Genomic DNA, 24,327 nt, shown 5'->3' with positions numbered 1-24,327 from the left:
AACATCCAATCTGAATCTACCCATTTATGGTTTTGCTTCACCATTCCCCCCCCCCCCCCAGCCAGTCCTATCACTACCCAACATCCTAAAAAGTCTCTCCCCAGCTTTCTTGCAGGCCCCCTTCAGATCCTGGAAGGCCACAATAAGGTCTTCTCAGACCCTTCTCTTCTGCAGACTGAACAGCCCCAACTGTCTCAGTCTGATTCAGCACATCCCCATGGCGCATAGCTCACTCACAGTGCATGTCTGCTCCCATGGATGGCCCTTGCCTTTAGCTTACACCCAAAAGCTCCCCACTTGAGCTGGGTGCCATGTGCTTGCCTGCAGCACTTTCCCTCCACCTTCCCCTCAGCAGCAATGCTCTTTTCAAGGCACAAGACAAGAATATTGCTGCTCATGGATGGTGTCTAGAAAGGGAGGCTTGCCCTGACTTTAATGCAACCAGGTTTTCAATCATAAGGACCTGATACAAACCCCCTACTTAAAGCAAAAATTGCCAGAGGCTCATAGTCTTCAGAGGATTTCAGATGAGCATCTCCTGCTGTGGTGGAAATAATGCAGGTGAGTTTGGGAGACACCAGGTTTCCAAAGGCAGCAGCTAGCATGGGCAGCCCAGCAAGAATGTTGTGCTGTGATATAAACCACTGGCTCAAAGGGAGGCAAAAAGACATGTTGGGCTTGCAGGGGTTTAAACTGTTTCCAGTAGTAGTAAGCAGCAGCCTCCTGCTGAGTTCAAAAGGCGAACGGTCTCGTTTAAAGCAGGGTGGACTGTATATCACTCCCTGCATAAAGTGGAGCTCTTCTATTAAAAGTTGAGTTCAGATTTCATGAATTCAGGTGAAATACTGCTTTCTTGTCCTACCCTGGTTTCTGTAATAAACACACACATGTAGTCTGCTTAAATCACAGGAGGGGAATATTTGGCTGTTTGAAGAGAAGTGGGAAGTCAAAAGGTTCTCCAAATGTGACAGCTTGGGGTTCAGATGAAATCAAACCTCAGAGCCAGACCATGGCCTGGGTATAACCAGTTGGGGCTGATGTTTCCTGGTGCTGTGCAGAGCATGTGGGGCATTGGCTTCACTCAATTTGCAGGTGAAGCTCTGCCCAAGGCAAGCTGGCAAACCCTATTCCACTGCCCAGCCCTGCCCTGACCAGTGTTAACCAGCCTGAGAATGAAGTGTGTTGGTGATGAGGTTAGGAGAAGGCTAATCAGCCAGGGGAACCAAAGAAAGTCCAGTTCTGGGGCCTCTGCATACATTCTGAGGCCCCCAACACATGACAGACATCAAATGATTGGAACCTGTTCATAAGAGGACCACAAAGATAATCAGAGGGCTGAGAGAGTTGGGGCTGTTCAGTCTGGGGAAGAGAAAGCTCTGGGGAGACCTTACAGCAGCCATCAAATACCCGAAGGGGGCCTACAAGAAAGTCGGGGAGAGACTTTTTACAAGGACTTGTAGAGACAAAATGAGAGGTGAATCTTTCCTCTGGGCTGGAAGAGGAAAGATTTAGACTGGAGATTAGGAAGAAATTCTTGACAGCAAGTGTGGTGAGACACTGGAACAGGTTGCCCAGAGAGGCTGTGGATGCCTCCTCCCTGGAAGTTCAAGGCCAGGATGGACAAAGCCTTGAGCAATCTGGGCTGGTGGGAGCTGTCCCTGCGCATGGCACAGGGGTTTGGAACTGGATGATCTTTAAGGTCCCTTCCAACCTAAACCATTTTATAATGCTATGAAAATACTACCAAGATCTCCATCCTCCTTCACAGAATCAGTAAGGTTGGAAAAGACCTCAGACATCATCAAGTCCAACCAACACCTCATGACTAACTAAACCATGGCTTCAAGTGCCATGTCCAATCCCTGCTTGAACACTTCCAGGGACAGTGACTCCACCAGCTCCCCGGGCAGCACATTCCAATGCCCAATTACTCTTTCTGTGAAGAACTTTCTCCTCACCTCCAGCCTAAACCTCCCCTGGCGAGGACGAGCCTGGAAGAGAGTTTTGTGCCGAAGTTCAGCTGCGAAACCCCCTAAACTTTGTTCCCCCTCCCCTGTGTCTCTCCAAGCACAGGGTGGGGTAAACACAGGAGGCTTTCACAGGGGCTTCCTTCAGATCTTTCTGAGGATCCAGGCTGCGCCTGCGCCGCATCTCCGCGTTTGTTTTCCCTCTCCTTCCCTCTGGCTCCTGGCGGCTGTGCAGGGGTAGGAAAGTTTGCGCCATTTCCTGTTGTCCTTCCCTTATGCTCCTGAGATATTGTAAAAATGTTTGGTATCCTCCAGTAGGTTGTAATCACTTCACCCTAATGTTTCACAGCTGCTAAGTGTAACTTTAAACCCAACCAGCTCAGCACTTACAATTAGCGAGTCAATGGAGCTGAGAGGGGGTCCTTGGGAGTGAAAAAAACAGAAGAGAAAATCAAGCTTTCCCCCTGCCCCAAGTTTTAATGGGGTAAAATGGGAACAAAAGTTATGGAAATAGGGGGGTTGGGGAGGCTTAGTGCAATAAATGATTGGTGGCTTATGTGCTAGGAAAAAATAATTGAATCCAAGGCTTGGCCTGTTTCACAGATGGAAAAGGCACCGAGACAAGCATGTGTCTGCAGCAGCCACACCTCACGTCCTGGTGTCTGCAGGAACCCACTCCTGGAGCTCCCTGCTTGCCCTTTGTAGGAGAAGAGCCCATGAAAACACAATTAGCAGGAGACAACAGGCTTCAGCTGTGCCCCTCACCTGTGCCCTTGAAGGACAAAGCTAGGCAATGCTTCCCACCCTCTTCTCAGTCCAGTATAAAATCTCTTGGCTAGCCCAGAGTTAGCTGGGGCTTTACTCTCATATTTTGCCTCCTGCAATGCCTTCAGCCTGGCCATCAAGGGCTTGTGGTGACAGGGCAAGGGACAATGGCTTTAAGCTGGAAGAGGGGAGATTCAGAGTGCAGATTAGGAAGAAATTCTTTACAGCGAGGGTGGTGAGACACTTGAACAGGTTGCCCAGGGAAGCTGTGGATGTCTAGTGGAAGGTGTCTGTGCCTATGGCAGGATGGTTACAACTAGGCAACCTTTAAAGTCCCTTCTAACGTTTGGGAGATTCTATGATTCTATTGTCAGTGCTGTCACCTCCACATGTGCTGGGAGCAGGTTTCAATTACACCACATATGCCTTTAGTGGAAGCAAAGGATAGGTCCTAGTGGGGATAGAAGTCACCAGCTCCAGAGCTGGACCATGGGCATGGCAGGGTCACTGTCTCCCTTGTCCCATGTGGTGCCCAGCTGCACCCTCATTCCTCCAGCACCACCCATGACTAAGGTCAGCTCTGGAGCTGGTGTTTCGCACCACAGGGTACAGCCTGGGGGGCATGTCACATGTCCCACAGCCATTCCTGGCTGTGCCTGGGCATTGATACTGTCCCATCAATTGCCAACCTGTCCCTTGCTGGGCTTGGATGTAATTTGAAGCTGTGCATCTGTCACTGAGTTCTCAGGCTGAATTTTTGCCTTTCTTAGGAATTTCTGCTGCAGGAAATTACACTAAAATATGACAGCCCTGTGCCAGTTGCAGGCAGGTCACAGCCATAGGTTCATCTGAGCTGGCCAAGGTAAGCTGCCTGCATATGGCCCATGTGTGCTGTTGACCAGGACCATTCCTCTGGCTGCAGAGCTGCCTCCCTGCCCTGCACCAGGGAGGGTTCTGTGCCTTTGCCTCTGGAAGAGGCCCCATGAGCCAAGTCCTGCTGGGTTTCTGGCTACTGCTGGGAACTCCTGGTGCTCAGCAATCCCCAACGTGGTCTCAGTACCTTGCAGGATCCAGCTCTCTCAAAGGTGGCAGCTCCATACTCTCAACAGGTCTGACTGGGCTGACCACAGAAGGGTGACAACCGACCTCCCCAGGTGATGACTGCAGTGGGCAGGGTCACGGAATCACAGAACAAAGGGACCTCTGGAGATCATCTAGTCAAACCCCCCTGCTAAAGCAGGTTCACCTAGGGCAGACCACACAAGGAACATGTCCAGGTGAGTTTTGAAAGTCTCTAGAGAAGAAGACTTCACAGCCTCTCTGGGTAGCCTGTTCCAGGGTCAGGGTATTGCATCCTTCCCTGTCCCCTCTGTCTTCTTCTCGCATCACATCCCCAGGGATGGGCATGGCACAGCAGGGGTGCTGCTCACTGGCAGCCTTCACTCCACCTGACCATAAATGAATAGCAGAATCCTGGTCCAGATCAAGGAAGAGGCTCTGATTTTCTTGGGAACTTCACTGTCTGAAAAGCATCTTAAATATTCTGTAGCACTCAGCCTGTCAGTAGGTCAATTACCCAGCAAGCAGCCATACAAAGTTAATTTCTAATTTAACACAACGTTAAGAGGGTGTCAGGTTAAAATCTCATCCATAAACGAGACATGAAACGTCTCTTTAAAACAAGTGCCATGAACCACAGGCTGCTGCTGCTGCTGCTTTTATGGGATCTAATTACTTCTCGCTGAGTATTTGCAATATTATGGGATGGTTATAAAAGGCTGGTGCCCAGCTGTGCCCAGGCCCAAATGGGTGCTAATGCCACTTCCACCCCAGCCCCTCTCCCTCTGGACCCTTCTCTGTGGAGGTGGGAAGTGCCAGCTCCTGGAGATCTGCATTGTATGAGGTGGGATGGGGGAAGAACTGATTGTGTTTGCACTTAAACATACCTCAGAGCTGGGGCTCAGGGGACAGGTACTCCCCTGATATGTTTTGGACAGACCACAAGGGTCTCTGCATCCCCCACTGAGGAGGCCTCACCAGCCTGGCACCGTGGTACTTCACTGATCCCTGTGCTGTGCCATACCTGACAGTCCTGAGTGGAAACAACAGCTGAGCACGGTCCTTTTGAAACATCCTGGAGAAAGAAAGGACTTTGGCAAGTGGTTTACTGTGGACTGAAGGTTACAAGCCATGGTCAGACCAGTGGCTTCAGTCAACCAGAAAACCAGAGGCAACACCAGGGAGGCCCATGTCCTGCCTCCCACCTCACCCCTTCTCCCCTGACGCCCTGCGTGAAGGGACAAGCAGGACCTGGGTAGTGAGGACCGGGCACATCCTGCTGCTTCTCCTCCCACACAAGGAGTGTCCACGTTTGCTCATTTTGCTGTTGAAGGGGGAAAGTCCAGCTGTCATGTGGGAGTGATGCTATTGTCCCACCCGGGCAGCTGGCTGCACCACGAGACTCCTGCTCCTGGTAGTTCAGGGTGTCTGTGGGAGCTTGGCAGGATCAGGGCTGCCCTTGCCAAGCTCAGCCAAAAGGCATCATGCATCACCCCACACAGGTCACACGACTGGCTTTGAAATCCTGTGGGTTTGTGTTCCAGAAAGAATCTCTCTGATTCCAAAGGTTTGGCTCAGATGTGGTCATGTCTGAGCGCTCCTCTGTTGCCCATGAAACCCTGTAAGGTGGGATCTTGCTAAAGAGGACCAAGATTTTCATGGAGTCAGGTGAACCCCGCTCCAAGGGCTGCAGGAAAATGTGAGGCAATAGTGGTGCTAAAAGGGAGGGATGTGGTGATGTGCTGGTCTGGCCTTGCCCATGTAAGGGATGCGTGGGCTCCTCACTGCAGCCCCTCTGCTGGCCAGGACTCCTTCCCTTCCCTGGGCTTTCTGGTAAATTCTGCTGCTCTTTCTAATTGAGACAAGCTGCTGCTGAACATCTGCACAGGCACTGTCCGCTCAGAGACGCCAGCCAAGGTTGTTAGTGCCTGCGCTGCCGCTGCTTTGATGTGCTGTGATTCACAGGCTTGGCCGGGGCCGCCCCACAGATGCTGCTGGTGGGTGGTGCAGTGGGTCCCACACCGGCACACCGCGAGGTGGGACAGCACCCCTGCATCTGTGCAAACAGCAGCCCCTGCTCCAAACACCCCAAACCTCCTCATCAGGGCTGGGGGGAGGGGAAGGGGGGTGTGACCTCTCCTGCTTCCATCTGCAGAGGAAGGTACTCAGAGGCATCTGGGGAGGTTGGCTCAGGTGTTTCCCTCCTAGCAGCACATGGTGGTTGTAGTGGGGTGGGGGTCAGTCTCTTCTCCCAAGTAACTAGAGATGGGATGAGAGTAAATGGCCTCAAGTTGCACCAGGGGAGGTTTAGGTTGGATATAAGGGAAAACTGGACTTGGTGATCTTAAGAGGTCTTTTCCAGCATTTATAATTCTATGAAAGGGTGGGATGGTGAGGAACAGTGATGCCCACATGCCAGTGGGATGAGTCTCAGCCTGCCAGTGCGAAGGAGAAGCAGCCAAGCAGAGGGAGCAAGGCTCGGGTTTGGTGGCACCAGGCAGGCAGAGCTGCAGGGCTGGGGCTTTGCTCTGGAGGCACAGTGCAGCCCAGGGAGCACAATCTGTGGCCTTAATCCCGCCATGTCCTGCACGCTCTCAAATCCCCTTCACTTCAACGAGCGCTTGTAGTGTCAGGCCTGCGCCGGGCGAGACGGCGCGCAGGGACGGCGGGGAGGATTTGCTGGAGAGGCACTGTTTTTAAGGTGAGATTTGAAGGATGGAAGACAGATGGCAACTGGAGAGGACAAACGGATCAAGTGAAGGGTTTGTTTTCAGCGTGGAGGGGAAAACACAGGAGGGAATTACTGCTGTCTACAGAATGGGGGCTATTAATACCTGCAGTGTCTCCAGCTTTGCACTTAGCCCGGCGAGCCGAGATCCTCACAAGGCACCCGTGGAGGGGCAGGAGTGGGGTTTGTTCTGCCGGGATGAATTGTTCCAAGCAGAGCACGGAGTATACCCAGACAAAGCCAGGACAGGGGTTATTAGCTGGACGGCGGCCCTGCCATTGTCCCCACTATCTTTTCTCCCCTTTCAGCCTCCCTCCCCACAGCCCAGGTCTCAAAGACCATGTGTCAAGAGATTAGTGACCTGCACTAAGGGCAATTGCTTGCTTTGTGCTGGCAGCCAGGCGTCAGGGCTGTTATTTACTTGTTATTAGGTGATGCCTTCCTTGAGGTATCCATGGAAAACACGCCTAGAGAGCAATCTGCAGAGCACACATGGGTGAGGAGACACTTCAGGGCAGCACGTTTTGGTGTGTGCCCATAACAAGGTCCCCCAGGAAAGTTGGCACAGTAGCCCAGCACCTACAGAGAAGCAAGGAAAAAGCTGAGCAGTGAGAAAATGAAACGCAGAGCAGAGATGCCTGAGCATGGTGCTGGAGCCAGGGCCATGATGGGGGCGAAACTCCAGGGTGGTTTGAATTTGCAGACTTGCTTTAAAAATCAAAAGATGGAAAGAGTCTGACCTGTCTGCAGAGCACTGCTCCACCTTTCCATGCCTCTGGCAGAGGGAGGCTCAGAGGAGCACTGGGGTTTTGAGGAAATGTGAATAAAATGGCAAGAATTGGCCCTTCCATACAGTGCTGGGCCAATGTCAAATTTGTTTGTGATGAAACCCTCACAGAAGAGTCAGGTGCAATAAGAAAACATATTCCTGCCTATGATCCACTCTGACTGTTTTCATTTTCTCAGCAGTGAAACTCACTCTCCCATAAACAGAAGACGGTGATTTTTCTACAATCCTAAAAGTCAAACGAAGACCAAAACCGCAGCTCACGTGACGTGGGAACGGCAGTGGCAGACCCTGTGCGAGATGGGATTTCAAAGACGTTCCCCTCTGAAGCAGATGGGCTGAGGTGGGAGCACCCACCAGCTCTCAGGGATGTTTCACTCACCCCTCTTTCTGTGCTTTAACTTCTGCCAAACTCCTGCCCCACAAAAAGAGAGAAACGGGAGTGCTGGAGGCACAGAGCCTCTGCCCTGGTGAAGGGATGGGGCTGGGTGACCCCCATGGGGCTTGGGGCTGCCTTGTGCCTTCCCCTTCCTGAGAGGAATCGGGGGAGATGTTAAAATAAATAAGGAAGTTTAAAATAAAATTAAGATGGGAGTGAAAATGGGGAGCGGGAGCCAGCTCGGGACGCTCCCTGCCATCGGGGTCTCCTTCGAGGTTTTGCTGCTCAGGTACAGGCAGAATCCCTAACCAGAGGGAGATTGAGATGGGGAAAGAGGCAGCCTCCACGGAGGCACGGAGCCTTGCGTGATTTTTGTTCTTTCTCAAAGCTCTGCGGCCGCCCCCGCCCTGCCTAGCCCTGGAACACGTTGGTTTTCATCCCGTTTCGCCGAGACTCCGTCGAGGAACCAGGGGCTGCCGGGATTCAGACCGACCCCATCCCGGCCGGTCTGGGTACGGTGCAGTTCAACCTACGGGACAATCCAAATCTTCACTTTTTAATCCCGCAGAGGACGTGGGCGGGGGGGTCCCCGCGGCGTTATTTTATCAAATTACACCTTTTGCTTCTTTTATTTTAGAGATGAACCGGCCGCGGAGCTCAGTCCCGGCTCTTCCATCTCGGGACTAATTTATCTCGGGAAACCTGGGCGGAAAACGGGACCCAAATAACTGATAAACCTCACGAGGCCAGGTTGGGGGGACCGAGACTGCCGCGATCCCGGCGTGGGCCGCCCCTACGGGACGGGGCTGAAGAGGACTCTGCGGCTCCTTTTCCCCACACGCGTCGAGCCACAGTCACGCGTGGTGGTGGGCAGCAAGGTGTGTGTGGGGAAAATGCTCGTCCCCGGTCCCATATAATGACGGTGATGAGGCGGCGGTAATGCCATTAGCCCGGGGATTACGCGCCCGCGCCGGGATGTGACACACTTTCTCAAATGGAAGTTTTTTAAACAGAGAGATTTGCATTATTTCCCCACCCCATACCCCTTCCCCACTCCATCCCAATCCTCTCCCGCCCCCCGCGATGTCAGGCTGGGGTTTCAGGCCGCGATCTCCCCCGCCTTGGTACGGCCCCGGCCGGGGCTCCCCGTCTCCTTTTAAAGCAGCGCGTTCGGTACGTGCGAGGCACCGGGCCCCGACGAGGGGAGCCGGGCAGCCCCGGGGGTAGGAGCTTGGAGGGTCCCGGAGGGAGTCATTCCGTCTCCGCGCAGGGAAAGTGCTCCCTAATTAAAATAATATTATAATAATTTTCAAAATCCAATCAAACTGACCGGGCTCTCGGCTCAAAGCGGCGCGGGGGTAACGAGGGCGAGACGCAGGAGGGGCGCAGAGGATGCGCACCCCTTCTCGCTCAAAAAAAACCCAGCCCCCAAAAAAATGGGGCACGGAGGGGCCGCCCGGCCGGGCCGGGGGTCACTCAACCGCTCGCCCGAACAAAACAGGCTGGAATATGTGTTTATAAATTGTTCAAACTCTGGATAAACTTGAGCGGCATTTGTGTCTGCGGCTCCCCGCCTGTTGTTATTTTCCAGAAATCTGGATTACTGGAAATATTTTCTTTAAAGCTGGAGAGAAATCTAAACAGTCTGAGAGCGAGGGGAGCGAGGGGAAGGAGGATGGGGGTGAAACAGCCCGGGGGCTCCTCGGGTTCCCCCTCGCCAGGCCACGCACGGACGGGGCGCGCAGCTCCTCGGGCGAGCAGTGGAAGGAGGGGGGATGGAAGAGACAGGGCTGGTGTCGGGTCGAGCATCTCTGTCGTTTGCTGTTGGTAAAAGTGAAATAATCAGGCTCCGATGCCCGGTACATTCGGGGCAGCTGCCGACTCCCTCCCTCCCGCCTTCCCCCCTCGACGGGCACCGGAGCTCTGGAGGGGGCGGGGGGGAGGTGGGGGGAGAGGCGTTTTCCCGGGATCTCCCGGGGGTAAGGGGATTCCCATTCCGCCGAGGGGTGTGAGGAGAGATGCGGTGCTCCGGGGAAGGGAGGCGGATGAGAGCTGTCCCCGCCGCGGGTAGGTGACAGCAAACGAGGGGAGGATGGTTACACATTGGTTTATTTTCCTCTCCGGCTAGAGCGGGAGAAGAGGGGACGGAGAAGCTGTCAGGGCTGCGGGGCTCCCCTCGTCCCTTCCCCTCCAGCCCCACGGCCCAGATGAGGCGAGGTGGGAAATTGGAGGGGGTGTAAGTAGGGAGGTACCCTGAGGCTGAAGGGGGCCGTCACCCATCGAGCCTCTTCTGTGAGGTGAAGGAGATAGGACAGCTCGCACCCCGCACCTGCGGGTTCCTCCGGACTGTACGGCCGGGGGTGTCAGATGTCCCAAGGTCGGCCTGTCCAGCTGCTCCCGGAGTAGCGCTGAGGAGCCCAGCCCAACGGCACCGTCCTCTTACTACCACAGTACGTCTTTTTCCCACCCCTGCTTGGGTTCCTCCGGTTCGAGAAGGTGAGAGCGGCCTCTCCTGCCTGCCCCCCTCTCCAGGCATCTAGCAGTGTCCTTTTTGCATCAAGGCAGGGGAGGGGATGCTCGACGGCTGGTCCTCGGCACAAGAAAATCCCTTTTGCCCACGGCCGGTACTCCCTGCACCGCCCCGTCCGAGGGAAGCGGCGCCGGGGGCTCAGGGGCCACGGCAGCCCGGTGGAGCCGGGAGGAGGGGGAAGGCGGAGGCCCGACTGCTTGTGAGAATTGTTATTTTTCATCAATCACCCGCAATTTGTGTAAGTGCCCCGGACAGGACACCAGCCGTCCTGCTGGCTGGGGTCACGGAGACAACACAGCGATGGAGAAGAGCAAATTGCATTTGCTCACCAGCTCACAGATCCAAATTACGGCCCTCGCATGGCGCGGGGAAGGGAGCGAAAGGTCCATGTGACATGAGGGAAATATGAAGGACTTTGACAGGTCTTAAACGGCCTGGCGCCAAGGCCTAAGTCTACCGGCTAAAAATAGAAAAGGGATGATGAGTGGAGATGGGCAGAGATGAAAGGGGACGAGCGAGCAGGGCCGTGCCCTCGAGCAGGTGGGGCGCAGGGGCGGCCGGGGCAGAACAGAATGGTTCTGCTGGCCTGGCCTGAGACAGATCCCTGACCTTGCCCGGGATGGATCCCTGGCTTGGCTCGGGATGTATCACGACGGAGAATCGGACCCGGCTGTCCCATTTCAGGGACTCTCTTCTCTGCAACAACGTGCAGAGACACCACTCGTCCCCAATCCCCGGGGCAGAGCTGGCCACCGGAGGGAGTTAAAAAACCTCTCAGGGCCCGCTGGTTCATCTCTCCCTGCCCCGTCAATGGGAGGGTGGGGAGGAAGAGAGCGACGACAGGTTTCTCCTGCCGCGTCCACGGACGCAAGTTCTTGGTTCAGAGCCACGCGTGTAGGGCCAGAGCCGTGGCTGGAGCTGCCCTGGACAGTGGGTACCCGGTTCCCCGTTAGCCCTCCACCCCTGGCAGGCGCATCGGCTGGCGCCGTTACAGAGGGTCTGGAAGATGAGGTTGCTCTGGATGGGTTTTATTCTTCAGATGGGGGAGTTTGAGACATTACAAAGGTGTGCCGGGAGGCGAAGCCCGGAGTCCAGGGGTCCTGGGCCGAAGGAGGGGAGACTTTCCCCCTTGTGGACTCGGCTGCTTCTAGGCCCCGACGGGCTGGATCCCTCATGTCCCGGAGGAGCGACCAGCGGGGTGTCTGCGATAGAACCGCCCCCAGCTTGGAGCGATGCCGCGCCAGGGGCAACGAAAAGCTCCGGGTTTGCTTGGTGAGGGGGAATTTAAAACATAAATAAATAAATAAATACCCCATTTTTGCCAGAGCTGCTGTCAGCACTTTTCCGCAGCGCCGAGGAAGCAAAGTCCAAATCAGTTCTAAGTTTCAGTCCCCGCTCCCCGTTCAATGGTCAGCGGGACACACACACACACCGCCGGCCACGCTGACCGGGGCAGTCCCCTGGGGGCGACGCGCTGTGCCCGCCCCGTCGGGCGCCGTGACGGGGCCGGGCTGCGCGAAAAGAGGTGAACCTGCTGCGGGACACGAGCAGGTTGTGAACGACCCTGAGAAGAGCCCGTGGCTGTGTTTTGGGCTCCGTGTGGCGCCGGGGGCCAGCGGGAGAAGATCCCTATCGGCAGGATGAACCGGGGCGGGGGGAGGGAGTGGCATAAAAAAGAAGGTCTGGTGGAGAAGTGGCACTCGGGGTCCCCCCCTGTCTCACCGGGAGGGTCCGTGGGCTCCCAGCAGCTGCGGCCACGTCTCCTGCGCATCCGCGGAGCGGGAGGCCCGGAGTGCGGGGAGTGGGGTAGGCTGAGGGGATGGAGGAGGGGGCCAGCCCCTACTTTCTCCCCCTCGCCTCGTCCCGGCTGGCCGCAGCGCAGGCGGCGGGGGCAGGAGCCTTGGAAGGATGGCAGGGCGCTTTTTGAAGATTTGGGGGTAAATATGAAGTGACAAGAGACGGGTCTTTATTGTGAGGGCTCAGCCGCCTGGCGCCAGGGCCCTCTTCAGCCACCGCGGCCCTCAGTTAATCAGCGCAGATCTCCAAACCGACCTCTCCGCGGGGACACCCACCGCGCCCGCCGCCTCCCCCCCCACCCGGGGCCCGGCGCGGCGGGACCTGCCCTAATCCCTCTGCAAACAACCCCAGCGTGTCCGTGTTCCACCCCCCCCTCTTCCCCGTCCTCCTTATCTGCCTCTCCCCACCCGAGTAATCAGCCCCTCCGGCCAGGCACAGCCGCGCCAGCCCCACGGACCGCACACCCGACGGCGGGGTCTGCACCTCCGCCATGGTTGCGGGGCTGGGGCACCCCCTCCAGTCTTACCCCTGGTCGGGGCGGCTACCGGTAGTGCGGGGCGGGGGGGGAAGGCGACGGCAGGGAGCGACTCACCCGGCCTGGAGGTCGCCGGTCGAGGCCTCGCCGCCGGCCGCAGCTCTCCTCCGGGCTGCCCCGTCGGTGCCGCGCGGCTTTGCGCGGCGGGGCGCGGAGGGGCGGGCAGGGGCGCGCCCCACCTCGCTCTGGTCTCCAGGATCTGTCGTAAGACGGCAGCCGCCGAGCTCCCCCCGGCCTCTTCCCCCCTTCTTCTCCCTCCCCTTCCCCGTACCGCCGCCCCCGCAGAGACCGGCGGGGGCCCTTTGCCCACCCCCCGCTCTGCGAAGCTCCAGTCCGGGCGGGCCTGGCCGCCTCTCTCCGCTCCACCGAGGTGGCTCCGCGCTGTCCCCGCACCGGCGGCGGCCGCGGCGCAGGCAGGGCTGACCCGGTATGCGGAAAGGAGCCGGGGGTGGGATTTCGAGCACTTTTCTCTGTCATTGGTTAATATTTTATTCTGTTGACATGTTTTCTTACTGCCGATGCTTCCGACACCTTCTTCTTTATTTTTTTTTCCCTTTTTTTTTTTTTTCCTTCTTCCCTTCTCCCTCCCTCCTCTCCCGCCCCCCCACCCCCCCCTCACCCCCACCCCTCCCCGCGCCCCGGAGCTTTGGCCGGAGCTGTCAAAACCACGCCTATGCAGATCCACAATTGGTCTGAAACGCGTAAAATCAGCAATCAAGGGGGCTTGGCTCATTAGCGGGCGGATCAGAGCAGGAAGGACATGTGAGATAGTCACAGTTTTACAGAGATCAGGACAAGATCCAACCGTTTCCACTCCGGCTCCTTTAGCCATGAGCAGCCCGCACCCCAGAAGCGTCCGCGGAGCGCGCAGCCGGGCCGGGGAGCAGCCAGGACCCGCGGGGGTGTGAGGGCCCCGCCGCTCCGCGCCTTTCCGCGCAGCTCCGCGCAACCCCGCGCCGGCTTTTGTTTCTATTTTAGTGTTGGGAAGGACTTTACCGGGAGGACTCTCTCCCTTCGCTCGCTCTCTCCCTTCGCTGCAACAACAACAACAACAAAAAATAAGGACCTACTCTCCCCTCCGCAGACCGGGAGTCCCAGGAGCCGGGAACTGCCTCTTTTTTTTTTTTTTAAATTCTTCTTATTTTTATTTTTTTTTTTCCAGATCTAGTTCCGCTGTTTTTCGGCTTTTTGTGTGTGTGTGCGCTTGCTTTTTCTTCTTTTTTTTTTTTTTTTGTTCCCTTGGTGTGTGTTGTTGATTTTCCTTCCTCTTCCAGAGATTCGAGCGATTTTGCTGAAGAGAAAAAAAAAATAATAAAACAACAAAACACACACACATACATATCTTTATAAAGGGAATCCCTCTTTTTCTCCTGGATTTGTGGATGCACCGATGAGAGATCCAGCCTTCCCAGGGACTGCCATGGCTTACCACCCCTTCCACGCACCCCGGCCGGCTGACTTCCCCATGTCCGCTTTCCTCGCAGCCGCCCAACCTTCATTTTTCCCCGCTCTGGCTCTGCCTCCGGCGGCGCTGGCAAAGCCCATGCCGGACCCCGGGCTGGCCGGGGCGGCCGAGGCCGGGCTGCACGTTTCGGCCCTGGGACATCATCACCAAGCCGCCCACCTCCGTTCCCTTAAGAGCCTGGAACCCGAGGAAGAAGTCGAAGACGACCCCAAAGTCACGCTAGAAGCCAAAGAGCTTTGGGACCAGTTTCACAAGCTGGGCACCGAGATGGTGATCACCAAATCTGGGAGGTAAGAGCCGGTTCGGAGCAACCCCGCGGAGTCCACCACGCACCTGCGCGGCCGCGCAGCTTCCTTGCCCCTCCGTTTCATCCCGTTTCCCCAGGGATTCCCCAAATCCGATGAATTAACACGGGGACTTTAGATCTTTGGAATTTTTTCGGAGGTATTTATCCCACCTCCTCCGACCTTCCCCTACACCCCCCAATTATTACTTTTTCGAGCGCGATCCTAAATTAAACTTGTGCGCGCTAAGTGAGCGCCCGTAATCCCCTGCTGCATCTTGTTTACGCCGCTTTCTTCCCTCCTGCTAAAACTTTCCCCACGGCCGGGGTCGTCCCCGGCCCTGATCGCGTCCCCGGCCCCGGGGGAGGGCAGGGGAATGGGGTGAAAATGCAGGATGGATTTTTTTTTTCCCCCCCACACCTTATTTCAAAAAATATTGATATTTTCCCCTGCTTTCTGCCCACGACGGGTGCAGTAGAGAGGGGGTGGGAAGCAGCAGGACGTGAGAAAGGTTGGAAATCCTCCGCGAAGCTGAACTAGAAGATGGTGGTGGTATGGAGCCGCTGTGGGGCGGCTCGGCGGGGCAGCGGCCGTCGGGGGATCGGTGGCAGGCAGTAGGGCACAGCCCTGTACCGGCTTTTGGGTCTCTCCCGCAGGAGGATGTTCCCCCCGTTCAAGGTGCGGGTGAGCGGTCTGGACAAGAAGGCCAAGTACATTTTGCTGATGGATATAGTGGCGGCCGACGATTGCCGGTACAAGTTCCACAATTCCCGCTGGATGGTCGCCGGCAAGGCTGACCCCGAGATGCCCAAGCGCATGTATATCCACCCGGACAGTCCGGCCACCGGCGAGCAGTGGATGGCTAAACCTGTTGCCTTTCACAAGCTCAAGCTCACCAACAACATCTCGGACAAACACGGCTTTGTAAGTGCGGCTGCGGGGCACAGAGGAGACTTCCCGATCAGGGACCCTCCCCCCAGACAACGAGCAGGGACCCCCGGAGCAAGCGACGGGATTGCTCGGTTACCGGGGGTTGCCTGCTCCTGCTCTGCCCGGGATTTGAACTGCGCTTCTACTGGGCAGCAGCATCCACAGGGGCCGTGCTAGACGGCAGGGCCTTGCCGGGCCCTGTGATAGCTTCTCAGCCCATCTTGCCCCACGACCCCTAGTGCTGCCAGGCTCCGAGGGGCGGGTTCCCGCTGTCTTGGGGACGGTTTGCCCGGGGGAAAACGGGCGGTATGGGCCGCAAGCAGCCGCGGGGTCCTCCCGACTCCCTCATTCCCGATTCTTCCGGCCTCCGCGGCCTGTCCTGCCTCCTCTCCTTGTCCCTCGGGGGCTCTGCGAGGAGCGGGATTTGGGAGGGATTGTGAGGATGTGCAGGGTCAAGGCTGTGCCGTGGGTGGCAGCGATGGGGCGGCGGCCGGGCAGGTGCAGCCCGAGTTGTCTCTGCCGGGCCGAGTCAAGCTGGGCCAGGCTGGGCCGTGCTGGGGGGAACGGTGCTGCGGGGGAAGCAGCACCTGCGTTGGATTTCCGTGATCAGAGATCATTGTCAGCTGCGTCTCCGCACCCGGCAGCTTCTGAAAGCCTTTATTTCTTTCCCTATTGATCATATCTGCACCTTGAAGGAGGTAAAACCAAAACAAACCTCAAAAATAAAGCCAAAAGCTAACAACGAAAGAAAACAAAAAATAAAGCAACCCCCCACCCCCGACCCTAAGAACAAAAGACATAAACCAACCAACCTATCAAAAGACTAACAGCCCAAGCAAGCAAAGTAAAAATAAGAAAAAGAGAGAAAGAAAGTTAAAAAAGGAAGAAACTGAAGCGTCTTGGCAATTTGCATCAATCAGGGTCAAAATTAGAGAGGAGGGTGTTCCTGCGAGAGTGCATGGATTGGCGGGGGGAGGCATTAGGGGAATAAAATCCCACAGAGCACAAGGCAGCTGCCTCTAGTCTTTGGAGAAGTATTTAGGGCGATAAAGGAAAACTTGATGGTCCAGCTTTGGTGCTGTGGCAGGGATCAGGGACAGCCTCGCACTCCGGGTCTGCGGGACACGGTGCTCAGGTGGGAGAGGAGCGGCTCAGAACCTCCCCCCCCAAGTTTTCTCTCACTTTTTAATTATTGTTTTTATTTCGCTCTTAAGGCAGGGAACAGCGTCTTTCTTAAATAATACATTGCAAGGCTATTTATAGGCAGCAAGGTAAATCGATAGAGAGGGAGGCTGGAAAAAAAAAATATAGCATTTTCGTGACACTGGAGAAAAACTAGCTGGACAAAGCGGGTTTTTAACGGTTTGCCTCCTTCAATTAAAGATTTCTGTCGTTGTCCAAAATCCGGACTGTGTTAAATCTGGGAGCTGAGGGTTTAGCCAGTGCCCATCTGCTCAGAGAGGGATGATTTTATTTTTTTTTTAAGGGAACGCAGATTTGCACGCCTGAATGAGAATTTTTTGCACCATTTTCATGATAAATCCCGTCTAGATGATATCAGTATAATAGCGATCCGACAGCTCATCAGCAGGTGATTATTGCTGGGGCTAGGAAAAAAAAAAAGGGGGGGGATTTTTTTCTTTTTTTTTTTTTATTGCCTTCTAAAACGAAATGAAGTGATAATTATTTAGCCATTTGGCCCACGTTATTCGGCAATAATAACTCAAGTTTTCGCCGTTCCTCTTACGAATTCCGAGCGGTGAATACTGCATTTCAGCCCAACCACAGCAGGTTGGGGAATTATTTAATCGCTATCGGGCAGGAAAATGTTGCCGGTGCAGGCAGCGAGAGGGGCGGGGGTGGGGGCGGCAGGGGCTCGGAGCGACCTTCGGGGCTCGGCTCGGGGGGTTCCTCTCTGCTTCCAAAATTCCTCAGCCAAATCGCGTGGAACTCAGGTTGGGGTTTTTGTTTTGTTTTATAAGGAGAGGACCAAAAGAAGAGAGAGAAGGGTAGAAAACGGCTTTGAGTGTTGGCGAGGCTTTCAGACACCTGGTTGGAGGGGGAAAATAAAAGTCTATTTCTTCTGCAGCGTTGCTCCAAGACATAAATTTAACATGGCTCATGGTGAAATGCTGCTTTTAGGTCGCAGGAGCTGGCAGGGGCTGGCATGGATAAGTGGCTGTAGTCCCTGACACTAACGCAGAGGCTTCTTAACTTTTTTCTTTTTTTTTTTTTTTTTTCGTGGTAGTGAGGCAGAGATTTTTGTGTTTAAAAAAAAAAAAAGACGAAAATATGAAAAGCTATGTGGAAAACTCGCTTGGCATTGGCAGGGTTGTAATAAATCGGGGAGATCCTTTTTTTTTTTTTTGCTGCTTTATTGCCATGCTTAACACCCGCCCCGATGCTGCTGTGCCTGCCTTCCCCTGACCTCCTTATTCGGGGGCAGATCATGCAATGGCATAAACAAAAGAAAGAAAGAAAGAATAAAAAAAGAAATCTCCCTCTTTGGCATCCACCAGCGTTCCTTCCTGACTCTGAATTTGTTGGTTTTTTGGTTGTTATTGTTGTTGTTTTGGGGCGAAAAGGGTGGGGTGGTTTTTTTTTTCATTTATTTTTTTTTAAGGAGGTAGCTAGATGCATGGGTAGCACAGACCATGAGGCTGATGGCAGCCACGCGTTCTTCTCTCTCGCCCACCCAGACCATCCTGAATTCCATGCACAAGTACCAGCCCAGGTTCCACATAGTCCGGGCCAACGACATCCTCAAGCTGCCCTACAGCACCTTCCGCACCTATGTGTTCCCCGAGACTGACTTCATCGCTGTCACTGCTTACCAGAACGACAAGGTATGGCGGGGCAGCCCCTGCCCACTCTGTGCCTTCCTGCCTTCTTCCCTGTCTGTGTCCCTCCCCTCATTCCCCTCTCCCATCCCTTACCCTCTAGGATTCATTTGTGCATGGACGTGGGGATGTTTTGGGGGAGAGTGGCTGAAAGCCAGCAAGAGGAGAAAGGTTAAAGCCCTCAGAGCAGGAGGCACCTTCCTTTGTTATTGAATTCTTATTCTTACTGGTATTGCTGTCGCTTATTGGTGTTGTTAATGCTATTGCATATCTATTATTACTATTCATAATCCCTCCTGGACTTAGTTGCACCTTTCCTGGGCTGTAGGAGTCCTTGCTGCAGGCCCCGTGGCCTTGGCCAGCCTCACAGAGAAGGTGCCCTGGGCTCAGGAGGAGCCAAAAAAATAGAGCCAGATAAGCTAATTTTAGTTGCTTTCGTGATTTAGCAAGTGTCACCCTGTGAGGAGCAGAGCCAGAAGAGCTTGGTGGGGAGTGAAAATCCTCTGCCAGCCCCCTCCAAGGATTGTGTGTGTGTGTGTGTGTGTGTGTTTTAACCCAAAAGCTGACCCCCCACCTCCACCCCTGGCTGCTGATGCTAATTGACAGCTCTGTCTGAGGGTCCTGGTGGGCTTGTTTCCCTCGTAAAGTTTATGACGAAGAGTCACAATCGATTAAAGAGCACTTTGTCTGCTCACCCACCACAAGCTGCGTGGGGCAGCCGTGGCCGGTGGGTCCCGTCGGGCGGCAGCGACCGGGGGGGATGCTGCGGCCCCCGGGGCGGCCGGGAGGGGGGTTGCAGCGGGGCCAGGCAGGAGGACCTTTTTCCAGAGCCCCTCTAGGGGCCGTATTTCAGAGCCATGCATTATTGAACGCCCTAATGTCGCCGGCCCCAGAAGCCCGTGGCGGGGAGGGGATAAGAATAGCTTTTAACCAGCGCCGGGCGGCTCAGTCGCCATCTTCCCTCCGGGGGGCCGTGAAAAATAACTTCCTATCATTAAGACTCTATTAATAATTCAAGTCCAAACCTCAGCATCGTTTTTAATAAAGCATGCGGTGTGTTAAAGCGGGGCCGAGCCACGTTTCGCAGCCTGCGCAGCACAGCCCGGGCTCCCCGACGGCGGCGGTGGGAGGTGGGGATAAGACAGGACGCGGGCACACGGACAGGGTTTCACGCTGCCTCCTTGTTTCATTTCCTCCCCGTGCCGCAGATCACCCAGCTGAAAATCGATAACAACCCTTTCGCCAAGGGCTTTCGGGACACTGGCAATGGCCGGCGGGAGAAGAGGTAAGGGGTGTCCCCAGTGTGTCCCCCGTTCCGCTCCTGCGCAGCCACCGCTCTGCACCAGCGGAGGGCCGGGCATTGCCCTACGCTACCCCTCTTGCCCCCTAGGAAGCAGCTTTCGCTGCCGTCGCTGCGGATGTACGAGGAGCCCTGCAAACCCGACCGTGACGGCGGAGAGTCAGATGCCTCCTCCTGTGAGCCCTCGGCCGTGCGCGACACTCTCCACTCACCCGTGGGCACCCTCCCGAGCCCCCTGCGCCTCAAGGGCAGCAGCAGAGGTAAATGAGGAGCTGTACTCCCCAAATTTCATGTTTCTGCTATTCGGGGCCAGTGGGCAACGATTACTTGGGGAGACAGTCAAACCACCCAGGGAGAAATGAAGGGAATGGGCACGAAGGAGCCCAAGGATTGGAGGGACGAGGAGAGAGCAACTGCAAATGGTGTTCAGGGTTTGCAGCGTTTTCCTGTTTATGTACTAGTGTAAACAAGAAGAAATGGCAAGGCAGACAGTGTGCAAGATGCATTTGCCTGGCTCCTCGCTGGTGTGTGCCCTGCCTTTCATGGCTAGCTCGCACTGCCCTGGGAAAAAAGAATAACAAAACAAAACAAATTAATACATTTGAAAATGGGGGGTGGGGAGGGGGGAAATGTAACTCCAGGGCTTCAAGCTAGTAAATGAAAATAAGCCAGCAGTTCCCACATTGCAATCTTTAGATGCTGGGTTTTGTCTTGCCGCGCTATCAATCTGCTCTTTAAACTTTCCACCAGCCTGATTCCCTGCAAACCTTCATCAAAACCCTTCATCAAAACTACGAGCCTCCCCCCCCCCCCAACCCCCCTTCCCCGGGTTGGTGGGAGGGTTTATTACACCCCTCTCCTCTTTCAAAGGCTTCCCTGAATATTTGCCCCAGCCTGCAGAGCTTCACCTAACCCGCACCAAAATGTTTTTTTCGTTTAGTGGGAGCTGGTGGGGCAGAGGCTGTGGTCCCCTCACCCTCACTGTCCTTTCACCTCTCATCCTCTTTCCTCCTCTGAGAGCTCAGTGGGGGTTTGGTTTGGTTTGTTGGGTTGGGGTGGGGGTTTTTTGTATGGTTTTTATTTTATTATTATCTTTTTAAATTAAATCCCCTTTTAGGAAAGATGGCACCATTCTTTTTGCCTTAAAACTGCCTCTTTAACCTGCACATTTGGAATAAATCCACAGCATGCTCTTGATCAGCTCCATGTAATTAAATATATACAGAACCATTTCCTCCAGCGCTGTCCACCCGCCCGCGCTCTTTGTCCCCCGCTCCACATCCCGCCTTGAGTTTGCAGCTAACGAGAGGAGCAATGCTGTAATAGATTTTTTTTGGTCCTCCATCAAACATATTTTTCCTGTTTGGCAGAGCAACAGGGCTGCTGTTGTTAATCCCCTTTCCCCAGAGCGACCGCGGTGCGAGGGTCTATTTCTGCCCCCGAAATGAGTTTCTCCCATTAATAACAATCAAGACTTTGCCGGCACAGTCTCTCCTTTACACCAGGACTCTGACCCACTCTTTGCCTCCCCTGGGTGCTTCTGCTCTGACCTTCTGCCCCTCCATCCCCTTGCAGAGGAGAAGCCGGGGCCCGACAGCGATGCGGAGGTGGAGAAGGTGCCTGAGGAGCGGCCAGTGGCGGTGGCCAGCCCCGGTGGGGAGGATGTGACACCCCACAGCAGCCCCCGGTGCCCAGAGGAGAGGAGCAAGGACAGACACAGCCCAGAGAAAGTCAAGGATGGTGTGTGTCCCCGGGAGGGTCCTGGGGAAGGCCTCTTTGGCACACGGGGCCTGGAGAAGGACAAAGTGGAAGGACGGAGGAAAGAGCAGGACTCTGGCAAGAAGGACGCAGAGGGCAGCGGGCTGGGCAAGGAGGCCTTTGCCCCGCTGATGGTGCACACGGACAGCCCCCCTCACCTGAGTGCTGGGCACCTGCAGAGCCTGGCACTCTCTGGCCTCCATGGGCAGCAGTTCTTCAGCCCCCTGGGTGCCGGGCAGCCCCTCTTCATCCACCCGGGACAGTTCGCCATGGCCCCCGGCGCCTTCTCTGCCATGGGCATGGGACACTTGCTAGCCTCGGTGACTGGTGGGGGCAGCCTGGAGAATGGAGCCCTCTCATCTGCACCAGGTGCAGCAGGGACAGCTGCTCCCTTCCCTTTCCACCTCTCCCAGCACATGCTGGCCTCTCAGGTAAGCCCCAGCTCTTGCCCCACATCTCCATCCCTGCTGTCCTGCCAGGCCCTGGGTTTTCCTTTCTGTGTCCTTCTCCAAAGCTTCCCGAATGAGCAGAGTGCTTCAAGGGCACAGGACAGGCCCACCTGGCATCACCCTCGGTGTCAGGACACACAGGGTGGCCCCAGTAGAGCTCTTGCAGGGTCAGGAGCTGTTGGTGCTTTCAGCTTCTCCCATATGCCCTGCGGTATGTGGAGACAAGGAGGTGACACTCCTCTCGACCCCTGATGTGCTGCCTGGTGAGGCACAGGCAGGATGTGGGAGACATTTTGAACATTGTCCTCAGGGCTGATTTGAAGAGGAATCTTGATTTGTCTGCAGCTGATATGGATCTCCCATACGCAGAGTCAGGAGCCGTGGCCCTGCCTGACCTGACTGTTCCCATCCAGCAGCACCCCCATCCCCCAATCCCCTACTAGCCCCAAAATGGCTCCCATAACTCCTACCCATGTGTTGCCTTTCCCAGCTCCTATGATGAACCTCATCAAGATGTCTTTGAACTCCCCTAATTTATTGATCCTACTTAGCAATGTGTTTTAACGTGGTTAAAGGTCTGTGATGCTTCACAGACAGGGACCTGCAGCCCACATGAGCACAGACAGGGCAAAGCCCCGCAGCACTGTACCTCTGGGCAGGTCTGAGCAAGGGCTTTGTGCCCAGTGACACCAGTTTGGGTAGATGCAGAGTACATGGGGCTCCCCAACTGTACCCCCTCCCTCAGCCTATCCCACAGGGATATCCCCTTGCAGTGTTTTCAGCATGACACCCGGGGTGTTGGAGTCTTGCCTTGGCTTTCTAGGGGGAACACACCCTGTGGGGGCAGGTAGGAAGGAGGTTGCAGTGGAGCACTGGCACAGCTCTCACCTCTCTCTCTCTCCACAGGGAATCCCGATGCCCACCTTCGGCGGACTCTTCCCCTACCCCTACACCTACATGGCGGCGGCGGCAGCGGCTGCCTCGGCCATGCCAGCCACCAGCGCAGCAGCCGCAGCAGCAGGGCCGCTCTCCCGCAACCCCTTCCTGAGCAGCAGCCGTCCCCGACTGCGCTTCAGCCCCTACCAGCTCCCAGTCACCATCCCACCCAGCACCAACCTGCTGACCACCGGCCTGCCCACCAGCCTCAACCCCGGCTCCGAGGGCTCCAAGGCTGGCAGTAGCCGGGAATCCAGCCCCCTCCCCGAGGTGCCCTTGCATAAGGGGGGCAGCCAGCGTCCTGCTGCATCCCCGAAGGGCTCCCTGAAGGAGTCCCTCAATGAACTGCAGAACATCCAGAGACTGGTGAGCGGGCTGGAGAGCCAGCGGGAGCTGTCACCGGGCAGGGAGTCCCCCAAGTGACGGAGGGGCCGGGCAGTGAGCCCTCCCGGCGGGGCGAGAAGCACTGGTATTTTGTACAGCACAGTATAAATATTTATTGAGGAGAGAGGGGTGGGTGCAGATGGGGAGCAGGGGGGCTGGAACAGAGGGATGGAGCCCCGCTGGACCCACCGCCCCAGAGCCAGGAGTGAGAGGCGGGAGCGCAGGGCTTGCCCACCCCCCCCTCAGCTATGGGGCTGGGAGTGGATCCCTCCCAGTTCCAGCGCAGCGGCCGAGTCCTCCTGGCCCCTCTGCTCCCTTGCTCTGGGAAGTAGGCAGCTTTAGGAGGGGAGCACTGGGCAGCTCTGGAGAGAGGGGGGCAAAGAGCTGGCAAGGAGAGACCCGACAGACAGGGCAGCCCCAAACCCCCTAGCCCCAACCCCAGCGAGGTGAGCGGGGCCAAAACCTCACTTGTGCAACGGGCAGGGGGGGTGGGGGGAAGAAAATATAATTAACAAAGGAAAAAAAAAAGAAAAAGATGAAAAGAGAAAAAAGAAACAAAGAATGAAACATGGGAATAAAACAGCCTCGGCAGCTGCCGCTGCGCAGAGCTGGTACGGCGGGGGGAGCCCCGTGGGTACCTGGGCAGATATTTATGAAATAAATGGTAATTTGTGTAAATAAGCTATTAAGGATCCCAGAATATGCAAATTGGTATTAATTTATTCAGAGTTGTACATTGGTGTGTACATAATATTTAGAGTTTAACTCATCGCATTTAAGATGTTTTTTTCTTTTGTTGTTTTTTGGTTTGGTTTAGTTTTCTCTTTTTCTTTCTTTTTTTTTTTTTTGGTTTTTCCCCATTTTACATGAACATATATATATTGTAAATGGAAAAAAAAAAACAAAACAAAACTATTTAGCTCTTTGTGATTGAAGGAGAAATCGGTTTTCTTTGACTGTGTTTTAAGATATTGTTTATCCCCCCGCCTGTTCTCTAGGACAATCATGTGCCAGCAAAACAATCTTGGGTTGTTTTTTTTTGGGGAGTCATTGAAAGTAAGAATTTCACTCATTTAACAGATCTATATATATATTTTTTTTTTCTCAAGGGAAAAAAAACAACCAACAAACCAAATCCCAACCATAACTAAAAGATCTCTTACAGTGCGGGGTATAGAGAATGCAGGAATAAACCTCAGGTTTTTATTTTTCACTCCAGAACAATAAATAAAATAAAATAATAATTAAGGAGAAAAAAAAAATAAAAGAACGACAAAAAAAAAAAAGAATAAAAAAAAAAGAAAGAACAAAAAAAAATTATAATAAATTTAAATATCACAGGACTGTGCTCTATATTTGTTTTAAAATAATGATAATTAAAAGGAAAAAAAAAAAGAGAGAGAGGGAGAGAGATGATTTGCAATGTGCTGGTTA

At 54.9% G+C, this 24,327-nt stretch overlaps 1 protein-coding gene across 1 annotated transcript; it reads left to right on the top strand.

Moving 5' to 3' along the window:
- The first annotated feature begins 13,775 nt into the window (after window positions 1-13,775).
- Window positions 13,776-23,357, top strand: TBX2 (T-box transcription factor 2). The gene is made up of 7 exons (XM_009902804.2): window positions 13,776-14,302; window positions 14,953-15,220; window positions 17,926-18,072; window positions 19,275-19,351; window positions 19,457-19,626; window positions 20,942-21,555; window positions 22,480-23,357. Exons 1-7 carry the CDS (start codon window positions 13,938-13,940, stop codon window positions 22,930-22,932), a joined length of 2,094 nt encoding a protein of 697 aa, XP_009901106.2. The 5' UTR covers window positions 13,776-13,937; the 3' UTR covers window positions 22,933-23,357.
- Window positions 23,358-24,327: the final 970 nt, after the last annotated feature.

This window comes from Dryobates pubescens, chromosome 13, assembly GCF_014839835.1.
Source record: "Dryobates pubescens isolate bDryPub1 chromosome 13, bDryPub1.pri, whole genome shotgun sequence".
Classification (NCBI taxonomy): Eukaryota; Metazoa; Chordata; class Aves; order Piciformes; family Picidae; genus Dryobates; species Dryobates pubescens.
The sequence above is the reverse complement of the archived record's forward strand: the minus strand, read 5'-3'. Positions and strand labels throughout refer to the sequence as shown.

Bases quoted from the DNA above. Each gene is read 5' to 3' on its own strand.
- TBX2 (XM_009902804.2), top strand. From the start codon at position 13,938: ATGAGAGATCCAGCCTTCCCAGGGACTGCCATGGCTTACCACCCCTTC. The intron at 14,303-14,952 runs GTAAGAGCCGGT...TCTCTCCCGCAG, and splicing joins GTGATCACCAAATCTGGGAG to GAGGATGTTCCCCCCGTTCA. The intron at 15,221-17,925 runs GTAAGTGCGGCT...TCGCCCACCCAG, and splicing joins TCTCGGACAAACACGGCTTT to ACCATCCTGAATTCCATGCA.